General features: G+C 33.3%; 3 protein-coding genes across 4 annotated transcripts; all 3 read left to right on the top strand.

Moving 5' to 3' along the window:
- The first annotated feature begins 2,101 nt into the window (after positions 1-2,101).
- LOC146897340 (uncharacterized) lies at positions 2,102-3,812 on the top strand. Of its 2 annotated transcripts, none has more exons than XM_085733660.1 (2): positions 2,102-2,350; positions 2,977-3,812. In XM_085733660.1, the coding sequence occupies exon 2, from the start codon at positions 2,988-2,990 to the stop codon at positions 3,456-3,458; it is 471 nt and encodes a 156-aa protein (XP_085589786.1). In that variant the 5' UTR covers positions 2,102-2,350; positions 2,977-2,987; the 3' UTR covers positions 3,459-3,812. The 2 variants fall into 2 exon arrangements, with proteins under 2 accessions (XP_085589786.1, XP_085589785.1); XM_085733659.1 differs by having other exon boundaries at positions 2,292-2,459.
- A 4,436-nt stretch (positions 3,813-8,248) lies between these two features.
- Positions 8,249-10,824, top strand: LOC146897341 (cation/calcium exchanger 4-like). Its single transcript, XM_085733661.1, has one exon. It carries the CDS (start codon positions 8,565-8,567, stop codon positions 10,527-10,529), a length of 1,965 nt encoding a protein of 654 aa, XP_085589787.1. The 5' UTR covers positions 8,249-8,564; the 3' UTR covers positions 10,530-10,824.
- On the top strand, positions 8,249-13,111 carry LOC146897342 (guanine nucleotide-binding protein subunit gamma 3-like). Its single transcript, XM_085733662.1, has 6 exons — positions 8,249-8,363; positions 11,579-11,765; positions 12,276-12,328; positions 12,485-12,529; positions 12,622-12,669; positions 12,845-13,111. Exons 2-6 carry the CDS (start codon positions 11,613-11,615, stop codon positions 13,008-13,010), a joined length of 465 nt encoding a protein of 154 aa, XP_085589788.1. The 5' UTR covers positions 8,249-8,363; positions 11,579-11,612; the 3' UTR covers positions 13,011-13,111.
- Positions 13,112-13,471: the final 360 nt, after the last annotated feature.

Raw genomic sequence — 13,471 nt, forward strand, 5'->3', positions numbered from 1 at the left:
GCTACTCGCCTCCCACACCATTTTACTCGCCATGGCGAGCAGGCAATGGGGGAGACTCCTTGTCTTGTTCGTCATGGGTGGTTAGGGCATTTCGCGGATGGTTCTCTCCGAGCAAATTTTGAAATGGTAACCCCTCAATTCTAGACACCAAGGCATAGGTTTCAAAATAATGTTTCTTGAATGCTAAGCAAGTATTCATTATGTATAAATGAGCATGATATACGAGGGAGTTTATTAGATGAGTTGAATGGGCTTTATGTAACAGTGGAGGAGGGAAATGGAATTAGAGCCTTGACGTAGACGTCGAGAACTAAGATGTAGACTATGATTAATTATGTTAAGGGTAATGAATGTCTTTCATGCTTATGAACTTATATGCATTACCCTAAGGATCGATTAAGGATCCGAGTTAAAGGAATTTAACTCAAGAGGTTATAGACTAATCATTCATGTATGCATAAGATTATGACTAATATAAGATGTAGGTGTTCGTGTCTCTCGCTATCCACGTTAGGGGGATACGAGAGGTTCTCGACCTAAGGGGAACGGTTCAAGCCGCAAGGGACCCGCACGACACTGAGGGAGTCCGATGTACGTACATCGGTCATGTATGGGAGTGTACTCGGGGTTACTCCACCCGGGACTCTCCTTAAAATGAACTAAGATTATGTTTGATTGTTCAACCCTAACATAATGATATAATGAATGTATTCATGCATGATTATGATATGATGATGGATATGAGCAAGATATTAAGGATTGCCAAGGACGTTCCTAGGTTACCCTATTCGTCCGGTATAGGTTGTGCCATGATTTAATTCATGTTTAGGCTTCGATACATCTAGTGTATCTTAGCAAAGCGGTTCTAGGAACCCTTAACCGCCGTGGCACGTATGTTGTTAGTAAGCCTATAACAAATAGGAAAGACCTACGACGGGCTATAGCATGCACGACCGTCAAAGGTACAAGTCCACACACGTATAATCAACCGGCAGGTTGTAAAGTAGACACGTGATAACCATAGGATATCCCCGAGGTTATCACTAGCCTAGGGTTAGGAAGAACTCACTGAGACATTATGTCTCACCCAACTCCTTATTTGTTCAGGTTCACAGGTTGCGCAAGGAAAAGGTAAAGAAAAAGTCTTGGATTGATCGTGGCTTCATGGAATCGTTTTGCTGTAAAATAGAGATGTATATGTTATATTATAAGATGTGTTTCTATGGGTCCTGTAGTTACCCTATGTGTGTTAAACCTTTTGGTGTAATAATGTAACATAGTAGCTTTGGATGGTGTTGTAACCGAACTTCCGGCTTGATGTCATGTCTTGTGTTTGTATAATTAATGTATCCAATGCCAGTTTAACGCTTGTTTGAATATTCTAGACACTTTCAAATTTAGGCGTTACAGTACGTGTTATAGATATTTAGAAAAAAGAATGTTTATAACACTCCTCTTAATAAAAATATAGAGATGGATTTGTCGTTGTGATCATAACTTAGTTAATAGGGATATTGCAATATACAGTGGTCAGAGTTTGATCCTTAAATTTCTCGTTTATTCATCTCAAAAGATTAAATTCTGACTATTAAACTACTTAACCAAAATATAAAGAACATAGAGACGGACATCTCCGAGTTTAAACTCGATGTCCAACTCTTTTCATTGAAAATACTTTGCACATTTTAATGGAAGTATTATCAGAACTTAAATCTAAAAATTGAATTATTGATCACACTATCATGAAAATTATATAAATCAAATCAAGTGCTACAAAATACTATTCCAATAACAACTCAACAAGTATATGGGGAATCATATTATATACTTATATTATTATCAAGAAGAAAAAGTCCACAGCACATATTGGGTAAGAAAGAATCATAATATCACCATGCTTAGCTGGCAACCCAATCATAAAGTTCCAAAACATTAACAGATTTACCAAAATATATTGCCTATGTGGATTATTACCTTAGTCCACCTCCTTAAATCCTCAATCATTGAACATTTTTCTCTCACTAAATTTTATTTCCTCTCTCTACAAAACTCTTGTTTCATATCTCTCTCTATATATCATTCCAAATTCCCCACTAGAATTATTTGGTATATATTTGAGTGCACAATCGTGGTGGAGAAACAAAAAACCAATCTCTTTGTTTCTTTCTTACAATCTTTGTGTTTCTTCCAAGCTATCTCCTACCATACATATAATACAAACTTTGCATAATTATTATAAGGAGATTGAAGAAGCAAAAGAGAATTATTTTTTAGCCTAAAGTTTTTTTTTTTATAATGGTTTTCATGTCTGAGATTTTGAGCATAAAAGAAGAAAAAATTGAAGAAGAAGGTGAGTGGGAGAAAGAACGATAAGCAAGAGTAGCATATATACCCAGCAAGCAGAAGTAAAGAAAGATTTATTATAATCCAATTCATATTGTTTTGATCTGCTTCTGCTGGTAATTTTCATCAAACTTCATGTGTATTATTTTTCTTATATACTTGCCTCATAATTTTATCATGTCTAATTATTTTATATAAAGTTTATATCCAGTACATGTTTGGAATCACGGTGAGTTTGAAAATATCAAGGTTTTGTTGGCTCCAAATTTTATGTTTTGACAAAATCATTGTCGCTCGTCGTAATCCTGTCAAACTCACCGTCAATTCAAACATGTGTATACAATAGCAATCAAATCCAATTGATATGGATCCAATCATGATTGTATTGCGGTTGAAGAGACATCATAAACCTTAAGACCGCGTGAGATTGCGGTCTAAATTCTTTAGTATAAACTCTAAAGAGATAAGAGGTTGATTGAAAGTTTTTTTTTTTTTCTTATCTTAATTTACTATTGGATTGGATTATTTATATTGTGAAATTTATTTGTATAGACATTGAAAAAGTTTGTGTTACAATTTTTCACTTGTTGTATATGATGTTAACTTGTTTGTAATTGATTTTTCTTGATATAGGGTGATTGAAAATGTCTGCAACAATGATAAGTGATCCAATGATTATATCAACACCAGAAACTCAATCAACAACTAGTAGCATACTAGTTGCACAGAGTGAAGTTGAATTTGCAATATGTGAATGCTGTGGACTAACAGAAGAGTGCACACCAGCATACATAGAAAGAATCAGAGAAAGGTATCAAGGAAAATGGGTTTGTGGATTATGTGGTGAAGCTGTTAAAGATGAAATTGTAAGGTCAGAAAGACTTGTAAGCACAGAAGAAGCAATGACAAAACATATGAACTTTTGCAAAAAATTCAATACTTCAGGTCCTCCTCCAAATCCAGCAGTTCATTTGATTTCAGCTATGAGACAGATTCTTAGGAGGAGTTTGGTTAGGTCCACACCAAGTAGTCCAATTAATAAGACTACTAGAGAAATTCATGGTTCTGGACTTGCTAGGTCTGAAAGCTGCTTCTCTACTCTTTCTGGTTCTTGATGGTATAGGTTGGAAAATCTATGAAGCACTGACACAGACACATGCCAAACACGACACTGACACGTTGACACTGATAATTATTTGAGAAATTGAATAATTGAATGTAACTACATGCGTCAGCGTCTTGTCGATGTTGGACATTGAATACGTCTTCAATCAGAAATATCGGTGCTATATAGTCGGGAATAGAACAAGATGCAACAAAGGGAATTGTACTGTATTTGGTTGGCTAAAAATGGAAATGTGGAAAAGAATAAAGGCAGAAAAATCTTTAGCTTCAAGTTAAAGTCTCTCAATTGTAGTTATGCATTACATAACTTTCAATCTGTTAAAAAAAATTTGATTTGAACACAATTTGCTCAATTTTTTTGCTTCTATATTACCTGTTACACTTTTTATTTTCAATTCCATTTAATTGTTTAAAAAATGATTGATATATAATTGAAGACAAGCATTTTCACAGTTGGTGCAGTTGATGAATAAATTGGACAAAATTGCTCCTTTTATTGAATTCTTCCAAAATGTCATCATGGAGTTCAACTACTCTTGTCTGTACACAAATTGATTAAACTTGGTTGAAACCTGTTACAATTGTTTTGAAGTGCATAAATATAAAAGTAATCTTACATATTTAGGCATCAATAATTGAGTTGTCCAAACTAGCTTAAATAAATAACTAATCATTGTTGCAGTATAAAATTGACTAATCTACTTTTAGCCACTTGAGAGCCTAGTGGACAAATGATTCTTTTGGCATTTGTTTTTAGTTGAGTCAGCTACACATTTCAATGTGACCATGTCTTCTTGTATAATCAATCTTGCAAAGGTATATTCTTAAAATACAAAAGGAATACATATATTTATATTGCTACTTTTCATTTCATGGCTGCTCTGCAGTCCGAAATCTCGCAGCCTAGATATTGATGATTGTTTGATCAAGATCAGATGATTCAAATTCAAACTCGGTATTTTAAATTATCAAATAAAGATAAGATCTACAAATTATTTGATCGTCTAATCTTCATCGAACAACTATGATGTTCCGAATTCGTGAATACAAAGTCCTTTAACTGCAAAGGAATTTGAAGTCATGTCTAATGTCCCGTCTTGCCGTGTATGACAAACTTATTCCAAATTCTTTGAGCTTTATTTTTTACTAATGGCACATCAAAACAATGAATATAATTTCTAACACTGTAAATAGAACTTTTTGTTTGCGACAAATCCCTTCCACTTAAGGTAATTTTGTTCGAGTTGAGTTTCGAACTTGGGCTCCATACACTATAGAAGACTAACTTCTTCCGCTAGACTCAACCATGAACTCATGATTGAGTTGTAAATAGAACTTTGACATAGGAACAACATAAAATGATTATTGTGCATTTGGTAGTTGAAGGGTCTGATCCTTATGTGATTTTCATCAGAATTCAGATGCTTGGTTGAGATATATTTCTGACACAGCACACTAACTTGATTGATGACAACTAAGTTTGTGCCAGAGAGAAATATTGTTAGTTGATTCTGCAAGATGGAAGGTTCTGGAATATAAGAATGCAATCATTCATGTGTCAGGTTTGATTGGCTTCTTCTTATAGCATATGATGATCAGTAACAGCAGCATTCCCCACATAGTTCCAAGTCACCTATTTTCAATGAACATATCATGTGTCCTAAGTTAAACTGGATCATGCAAATGTAACTTCTAAAGTGAAAAAAATTATTGGCTCATGCTAACTAATATTCCCAGGACACTGGTTAAGGTAGTCATAAAAGCAGATTTTAATTTGAAAACATTTTTTACAATTTTAAAAAATTGATTACATAAATTTCAATACAATAGTACTATATTTGTTACCTTAATCGGTGTCTCGGAGGCACTGGTTGGTATTTCCCAAAATAACTATACCAATACAGTATGTAAAGAAATAATTACTTGAAAATTTAAAAATATATTTAAATATGAATAAAATGCGTATTAAACTTTATGTTATTATTACTCTAATTTTTCCAATTTACTTATTTTCTAAACAGAAGCCTGTAGATTTAATTTTACCACAACAAGTGGAATTTTTAGCAAGAAATAATCAAATTTTATTTTACTAGTCCATCAGTAGAGATATTTAACATCTAGCCTTTTTATTTTTTATAAAGTTTTGAAACAAAATCATTAGCTACTCCATTTCTTTCACTTGTGACAAACATTGCATTGAGAAATTTCTAGAGAGTTGACACCATTATATACGCGTATTACTTTGTCAATCTTGATCAATTTTAGGAGATTTGAATAATGTTCTTGACAGCTAGGATGAAAACTAATATAGTATAAAAAATTGAATGTGCTTTTTCGTTGAAAATGGTTGGTGAGTTTCCCTCAGAAAAATAACACCTAAGCCAACCCTCTAATAAAAGTCCAAACTCTCACATCAATTGAGTACTAGTTTTTGATATTTTTTTTCCTTCCTTCTAGGAAAAGTAGTTGATCTAATTCTCCAATAACATATACTGTAGAATCATTCACATTGCTCTATGCGTGCAGCTTAATTAAATGATGATTAGTGCATCATTTAATATAATATTTTTTTAGGGAATTTAATAGTATAATATAGGCATAAGCCGGTTAAGAATATAGAACCATTGATTTATTTGTGTAAGCCCAAGTGGGTTAAGGGACCTTAATAATATTTGGCGTGATTGAAGGTAGTCAATAAGTATATTCTGACCAAATAACTTAACCTAGAGGTTATATGATTGCAAATTGGATCTATTTTATTACTATAAAGTGATAAGGTTTGATCAGATGAACCTTGCTTTCAGGCACAGTAGAGTGGAGAATGGGATGGATAAACCAATCATGTATGTGACAATGAATGGCCTGTTGACCTCCAATGTGATATCCAAGAGACCAAGACATAAGGAAGTAAAAAATTAATACCTAATATTAAGTTCTTTTTTTAGATAAGCATGCATACTAAATAGTTAGTTAGTTGATAATTATGTATAAGCTAACATGAAAATAACAAAACTTTAATAGTGTGTTTGGATGGAATAAATTTTGGATGTAGTGTAATTTTGTAGGGTAGTTCAAATTCTTCTATGTAAGTTATATGCTTTTGCAGATTAAATTGAAAATTTGTAAAAGGAAAGGATTTTATAAAGTATTTAAAAATTAAGAATTTGAAATTACTTTCTTGCTGTATACAATGTGAATTTCAAATTGGTCCTGATGAAAATTATGCAAGTCGGTTTTGCGGCTAGAATCTTTAGAAAAAAAAAAGCAAATATATGTAATTTTTTATTCATAAAATAAAATAAGCATAATATTTATAACATGCAAGAACATTTTTTGAAATTACTATCCACATATTGATTGTTGTTCCCACTTCACTTTTTACTTGAAAATACATGAAAATTACACATTTAACCCAAACAATAGCTAACTACCGTTCGAGAACAAAGAAAACGAAGCAGAACGATAGTTAACAACCGTTGAGGTTAAGTGTGTAATTTTCATGTGTTTTTAAAGCAAAAACTGAAGTGGGAACAACAATAATCAATGAATGATAACCCATTGCATATGAATTTTGCTCTATGACCCCTTCAGTGCTCTTAGTTCCTCCAAAATGATGTTTTTGCCCCTGAACTTAAAATTTGGGAGTTAATTATCGAATTGTTTTGGGAGTTATTTCTTGTTTGGTCGATTTCAAGAGTTATTTCCCAAAATATTCTATTGATATGTCAGAACAGCTCAACTATATTTTTATTTATATTTTTTTTCACTCAACCTCGTTCCTCTTCCAAAGTTTGTGTTTTTGGGCAATTTTTTAGGGTTTTTAATCACAATTCTTTCAAGAAAGAGGGTTATTCGTCACTCTTTTACAATCAAATAGAAGATAAAGCCTAGAAGCGTCGTTTATATCGTGTTTATGTGTTTTTTCTTAGTTAAAATATTGTATGAGAGATAAGTCTCGAACCATAATATATGGTTTGTGAGTTACGAAATGAATTGTCTCTGGTTCCAAGTTTCAAAATATTTCTAACTTCTAAGTGTTTGTCAATTGTTTTGAATTTGTAAGATATTTTTAGCATTATAAACGGTGACACATTGGGCTGAAAGAAGAAAAAAAAAACTCTTTCAAGGGCTTAATAGGAGTAATAATTTTAGATCTGTCATGTGTGAATCATGCTACAAATTTGTTTTGACTTTGATCGAAGATGAAGTGCAACCACTTCATTTCACTCAATGAAGTGATCGAAAGTCAAAACCTAATGATAGTTTTCGAATGCTACTGATGACTAAACCAACACATCTATATGCTTTGGTCATCAATAACATTTGAAAGCTTATGAATTATCATTAGATTTTGACTTTCTATCACTTTTTAAAGAAGAGGAACAATTGTACGAATTGATTAGCTAAATATAATTTGGATCACACCGTTGTAAAGTGTCTTGAACTTAATGTCCAACTCTTTTGACTAGTTCTTTGATGATATTTATCATGAAACTCGTTTATCTCGTATTTAGTTTTTGTAAAAACTTAAATTAATTTAGTAAAAAACAAGTGAAAATAAGTTTATAATGGTTTTATTTTATTTGTGTGTATAAGTTTATAATGGTTTTTTCATTTAGTCTATCTACCAAAAGAAATTTGGTATTTTAAAATAATATTTTAGTGTTTTATTATTATAACAAAAAGGGAAAAGAAAAGAGGAACAAAATTTTGCTCATCAATTCCTTCAAAAAAAAAATTTGCTCATCAATAAAAAAAATAAAAAATAAAAACAAAAACCAACGTGTTCAAAACTTGTTCTTCTGAACAAGGAACGAGTTTTCTTCGTGCAAATTCAACAATTCAAATACCCAAAATCGAAAACCCTAATCGCATATCTTTCTTCAATTCATCGGGTCAGTTTCACCGTTCCTTAATTTTTACGCCAATTATTTCTAATGCAAAATTTTCCCCATCAAATTCCGCTTCAATTTGTCTCACTTCCAAATCTTAGGGTTTCGTTTCGCGTTCAAGAAACTGAAACCCTAGAAAACTTTCAACTAATTTGTAGCTGAAATTACATCACAAACGATCTTTGTGTTGATAATTGATTTGAAATGAAGGCTCTGAATGCGTTATTGGGTTTAAAACGCAGAAAAATTCATGGGGTTTTCAATGGTTTATGTGTTATGGTCGTTTTCTTCTTTTTTTACAACAGGGAAGATATAATTCGAAACCCACTTCTTAGACAATCTGGTTATTTGGTTAATCAACATGGTTTATCTCAAAATTTGATTTTGAAAAATGGGGTTTCGGTTATTCACCGTAGAATGGTTGAAATTAGGAATGGTACTAATGCTTCGAGTGTAGTTGGTAATGAAGATTTGGGTGTGAGTACACCGGGATTGTGCTTTGGATTGCTTCAGTATGATGGTTATGATAGCCCTTGTGAATTTTTGAAGGTGAATCCTCAGTGTAGTTCTGAAGGGTATATTGATTACTTGAGGTTTTTCTATTGTAAATGTCGAGGTTTTAGGGCTCTAGGTTATCTAGTATTGGGTGTTTGGCTTGCTGCTTTGTTTTATCTCTTGGGGAACACTGCAGCGGATTATTTTTGTCCTTCGCTTGAGCATCTCTCGAGGCTTTTGAAGTTGCCTCCGACTGTGGCTGGTGTTGTGTTGCTTCCACTTGGGAATGGTGCACCGGATGTGTTTGCTAGTATAGCGTCGTTTGTGGGGACTGATACGGGTGAAGTTGGTCTTAACAGTGTGTTAGGAGGGGCTTTGTTTGTTACTACTGTTGTAGTTGGAACTGTTTCTCTTTGTGTTGCAGAGAGGGATGTTCAAGTTGATCGACGATGCTTTATAAGGGATTTGAGTTTCTTCTTGTTCACTCTTTTTTCGCTGCTTTTGATTTTGTTTGTTGGCAAGATTGGTATTGGGGCAGCGATTGGTTTTGTATCGATTTATGTTGTTTATGCTTTCATTGTTGCTGCCAATGAGATATTGCGGAAACATGCACGGAGGTTGAAATTGGATTCTGTGACACCTATGCTTCCTGTCCAAGGAAGTGTGTTCTCTATTGGTTCTGAAGAGGATACTACTATATATAGTTCTTTGCTTGACTTAGACACCGAGAGCGATCCTCCCCGTCTCCCTCCATCCTTGCCTCAGTGGATGTGGTCTTCGAATGTTGCAATATATTCAAACCAGGCAAGTAAAATCAATCATTTAGACGATGAAAGGCCTCCTTGGGGGTGGAGTGATGGAACCACAGAAAACACCAGGTCGTCGTTCTCTGTTTCAAAGCTTTTCTTACTCATGGAAATGCCGCTTTCAATTCCTAGACGGCTGACTATTCCAATGGTTCACGAGGAAGTATGGTCGAAGCCATTCGGTGTAGCCAGTGCTTCATTGTTTCCCATTCTCCTAGCCTTTTTGTGGAGCACACAAGATAATGCGAGTAATATGAGTATTATACTTGCTTATTGTTTTGGCATTTCTGTCGGAAGCACACTTGGTATTCTTGCATATAAATACACAGTGTCTGATCGACCGCCGTCTCAGTATTTGATACCCTGGGTTCTTGGAGGATTCGTTATGAGCATAGTGTGGTTCTACATAATAGCAAATGAGCTTGTGGCTCTATTAGTAGCATTTGGTTTAATGTTTGGAATTAATCCATCGATTCTTGGTTTAACTGTATTAGCATGGGGAAATTCAATGGGAGATTTAATGTCAAATGTTGCATTGGCATTGGAAGGAGGGGATGGAGTTCAGATAGCTTTATCTGGATGCTATGCAGGTCCTATGTTCAACACACTTGTTGGTTTGGGGTTCTCATTGCTGCTTGGTGCATGGTCGAAGAAACCTTCTTCATACGTGGTGCCTAAAGATGGTAGCTTATTTTACACCATGGGATTTCTTATAACAGGACTGCTATGGGCACTTGTTGTTTTACCGCGCAACAACATGCATCCCACCAGAATGTTGGGATTGGGTCTCATTGCCCTTTATGTGATATTTCTTTCTTTCAGAGTGTGTACTGCAATGGGATTAATAACAATGTCTGGTTTAAGTTAGACTTTTTTTCGACTGATTTACGTTGTAATCATAATGATCATGGTTTCTATTTCTTTATTGAGCCATGAGCTGTAATTTCTGTCGTGCATATAGCTGATATATAGGACATGAAATTCAGGAAAGGAAAAATTAGTCTCCATATAGCATGAATGAGTTACTGCTCCAGTTGAAAATGCTTTTGCTGTATATTCAAACATTTTGTTGAAAAATGGACTCCAAAGCTACCACTTACCAAACAAACTTTAATCAAAATGACTTCAGCAATCTAGCCTTCTGGTGTGATTGATTTCTTCTTCATTTGATCGTGTCTTATCGTTACTTATTACATGTCTATATGTACCAATATTTTGGCATTTGATTGAAAAATGGACTCCTAAAACTAAACTGAATTTGACATTTGCTAAGTCAGCTGTCTTAAAATTTGTGTTTAATTTTGCCTTGATATTTAGCAAAATGTACCTAAGGAAACTGTCCTTAAGAAGGACACTCCTAAATTAGCTGAGAATGAATTAGGAAAAGGCTCATGAACCAGAACAATTAACAAGAGTATTATGAAAGAGCATAGTGATGAAACTACTGATTATAATTTTACCTATTTTATAATATATCAATGACCATAAATTTTCCATAATTGTTCAATGTGGAAGACAAACCAATTTAGTGGCTCAAATAGGTGTTGTTTGTCACATTACATCTTTCAGCAACTTCGATACTGCAGAGAATCTCTGACACTTTCATCTAAAAATAACAATTCTACCATTTAATAATTCACAATTTGACTACTTGTCCCTCTATACTCTGATTTTTCAAGTCATCTTTTAACATAAACAAAAAAAGCAAAATCTGAGAACTCTTTCTTTTCCAGTTTCCACTTTCCTGTGTGACAGTCACGTGTGCTTTGGTACCCTCTTGTCACTTTCTCAGGAAAATCTCAACCAATCCAATTTTAAGTGCTCATGTGGAAGGTCAAAGCTAACCCATTTCACAAGTTTCTAACTTTCAACTAACTAACAATCAAGTTTCACTTTTTTTTTACTCTGCAACCATAGCCATTGCATTTGTTCATTGTTGAAGAAATTTCAAATGGATGGTGAATGCAACTCTTCTTCAGTGTCCTTAACATCAAGACCTTTGATGTGTCCCAAGTCACCACTTCCAGGGTTTGTGGATTTTCATGGGAAGAGGAAGCAAATGGTTAAGATTCAAGTTTTGGAGAAAGAAATTGGTTTGCTTCAGGTATGCATGTCTAATTGATTGGTTTATCTTTCCCATTTGCTATCCAAAGTGCTTATTTTTTGAGCTAATTTGAGAAAGATACATCAAGCATTATCAAAGCTTTTTTTTCTCCCTACATAAGTTTAATAAGTTTGGTGGATTCAAAGGAAATCTATACCTCATTATGCTGACTTAAGATAGTAGCATTCTACCTGGCTTTTACACTTTATATTGAAGGTGTGTCTAAGTGTGTGACATGTATTTGTGTCGGACACCAACGTGACACTAACACTTGTTAGTACATACAATCACTTCTATTTTTTCAAATTATTAACGATGTCTCTGGTCCAGGTCTTAGTAATGATCCTGAGATATGTTTAATATATATTTTCTCATCACATTACTTTGGCAACATAACATATATGACATTTGTGGTTTGGTTGAGTTGAATACAACTAATTTCTTTATGAGAAGCTACCATTTATGAATAAATGGGACCAATTTTCATTGTTTCATGTATATTGCTCATAGGAAGAGTTAAAATCACTAGAAGGCCTCCACCCAGCTTCTAGATGCTGCAAAGAGTAAGGCTTCCACCTTTTAATGTGTACTTTATATTATTATATACTATATATTCAATCACCAAGGTTTAAAAATTAAAATACCAATCATAAATGTATTATTATAGTAAAGTATTTTACATGTATGCTAATTTGGAAATTAACCATTTTCTTTAACAGGCTTGATGCCTTTGTAGGCTCTATTTCAGATCCATTCACACCCACGTATGAATCTTCAACTTTTAGATTATTAATTAATAATTTATGCTACAAGTATTATTAAATAAATAATTACCACTGCATCTAATCTAATACAGAAGAAAGCACACAATCTCTAAATCCCATTACTTCGGGAAAAAGATCAGGTACTCAGTTTATGTCAATCTAACCATTTCATTTTGAAATGTTAATTTCTTTCACATGCTTTCATTTCTAAATTCATGATTATAATTCAATCAAGTTGTATTGCTTAACATATTACTTCAAAATAGGATTGGATGTAGTAATAATTTGAGTTAACTATTTTTTCTTTGTTATTAGTCTTCCATGGATATGCTGCACCTGCAGTTGCCTTCTTCATAAGAAAATTGCAAAAGGTTGTTGTTCATGCTGTTCATCATCAAACTCCAAATGTTTTGGCAACAATTGCTTGAAGACTAAATCTACACTCTCCTTTGCTTGTTGCTGTTTGTGCTATTCTTTGTAAAGTTGATGTTGACCCAAGTTTTAATTGTTTAAATTATTGGGTGTTGTTCAACATTTTATCAATAATTGAAAAATATCATAAGCTGGTCAAGTATGCTGAAACATCCAACTTCATTTTCCATATTGTTCAACTAGTGCTATATTTTTTATCAAAAAAAAAAAAAAAACAGTGGTTTTATTATTATTTTTTGAGGGGGGAAAGACAAGTGGTTTTGTTTAACATAATTTGATTTTCATATTGTCTGAAGTTCTTATAAGTTAAAATAGTAGGAAAATACACCCTCCGGTCACTAATATAAGCAAAAATTCACTTTTTAGATACATTCAATTAATGATGTATATGACATATAATAAAGACTACATACGTCATTAATTGAATGCATCTAAAAAGTGGATTTTTGCTTATATTAGTGACCGGAGGGTGTAACTGGATATAAAAAAAATCAAAGTTTTAGTCAAAAT

Source organism: Medicago sativa, chromosome 8 (assembly GCF_051527215.1).
Source record: "Medicago sativa cultivar Bolivia chromosome 8, Bolivia_mono, whole genome shotgun sequence".
In the NCBI taxonomy this organism is placed as follows: domain Eukaryota; kingdom Viridiplantae; phylum Streptophyta; class Magnoliopsida; order Fabales; family Fabaceae; genus Medicago; species Medicago sativa.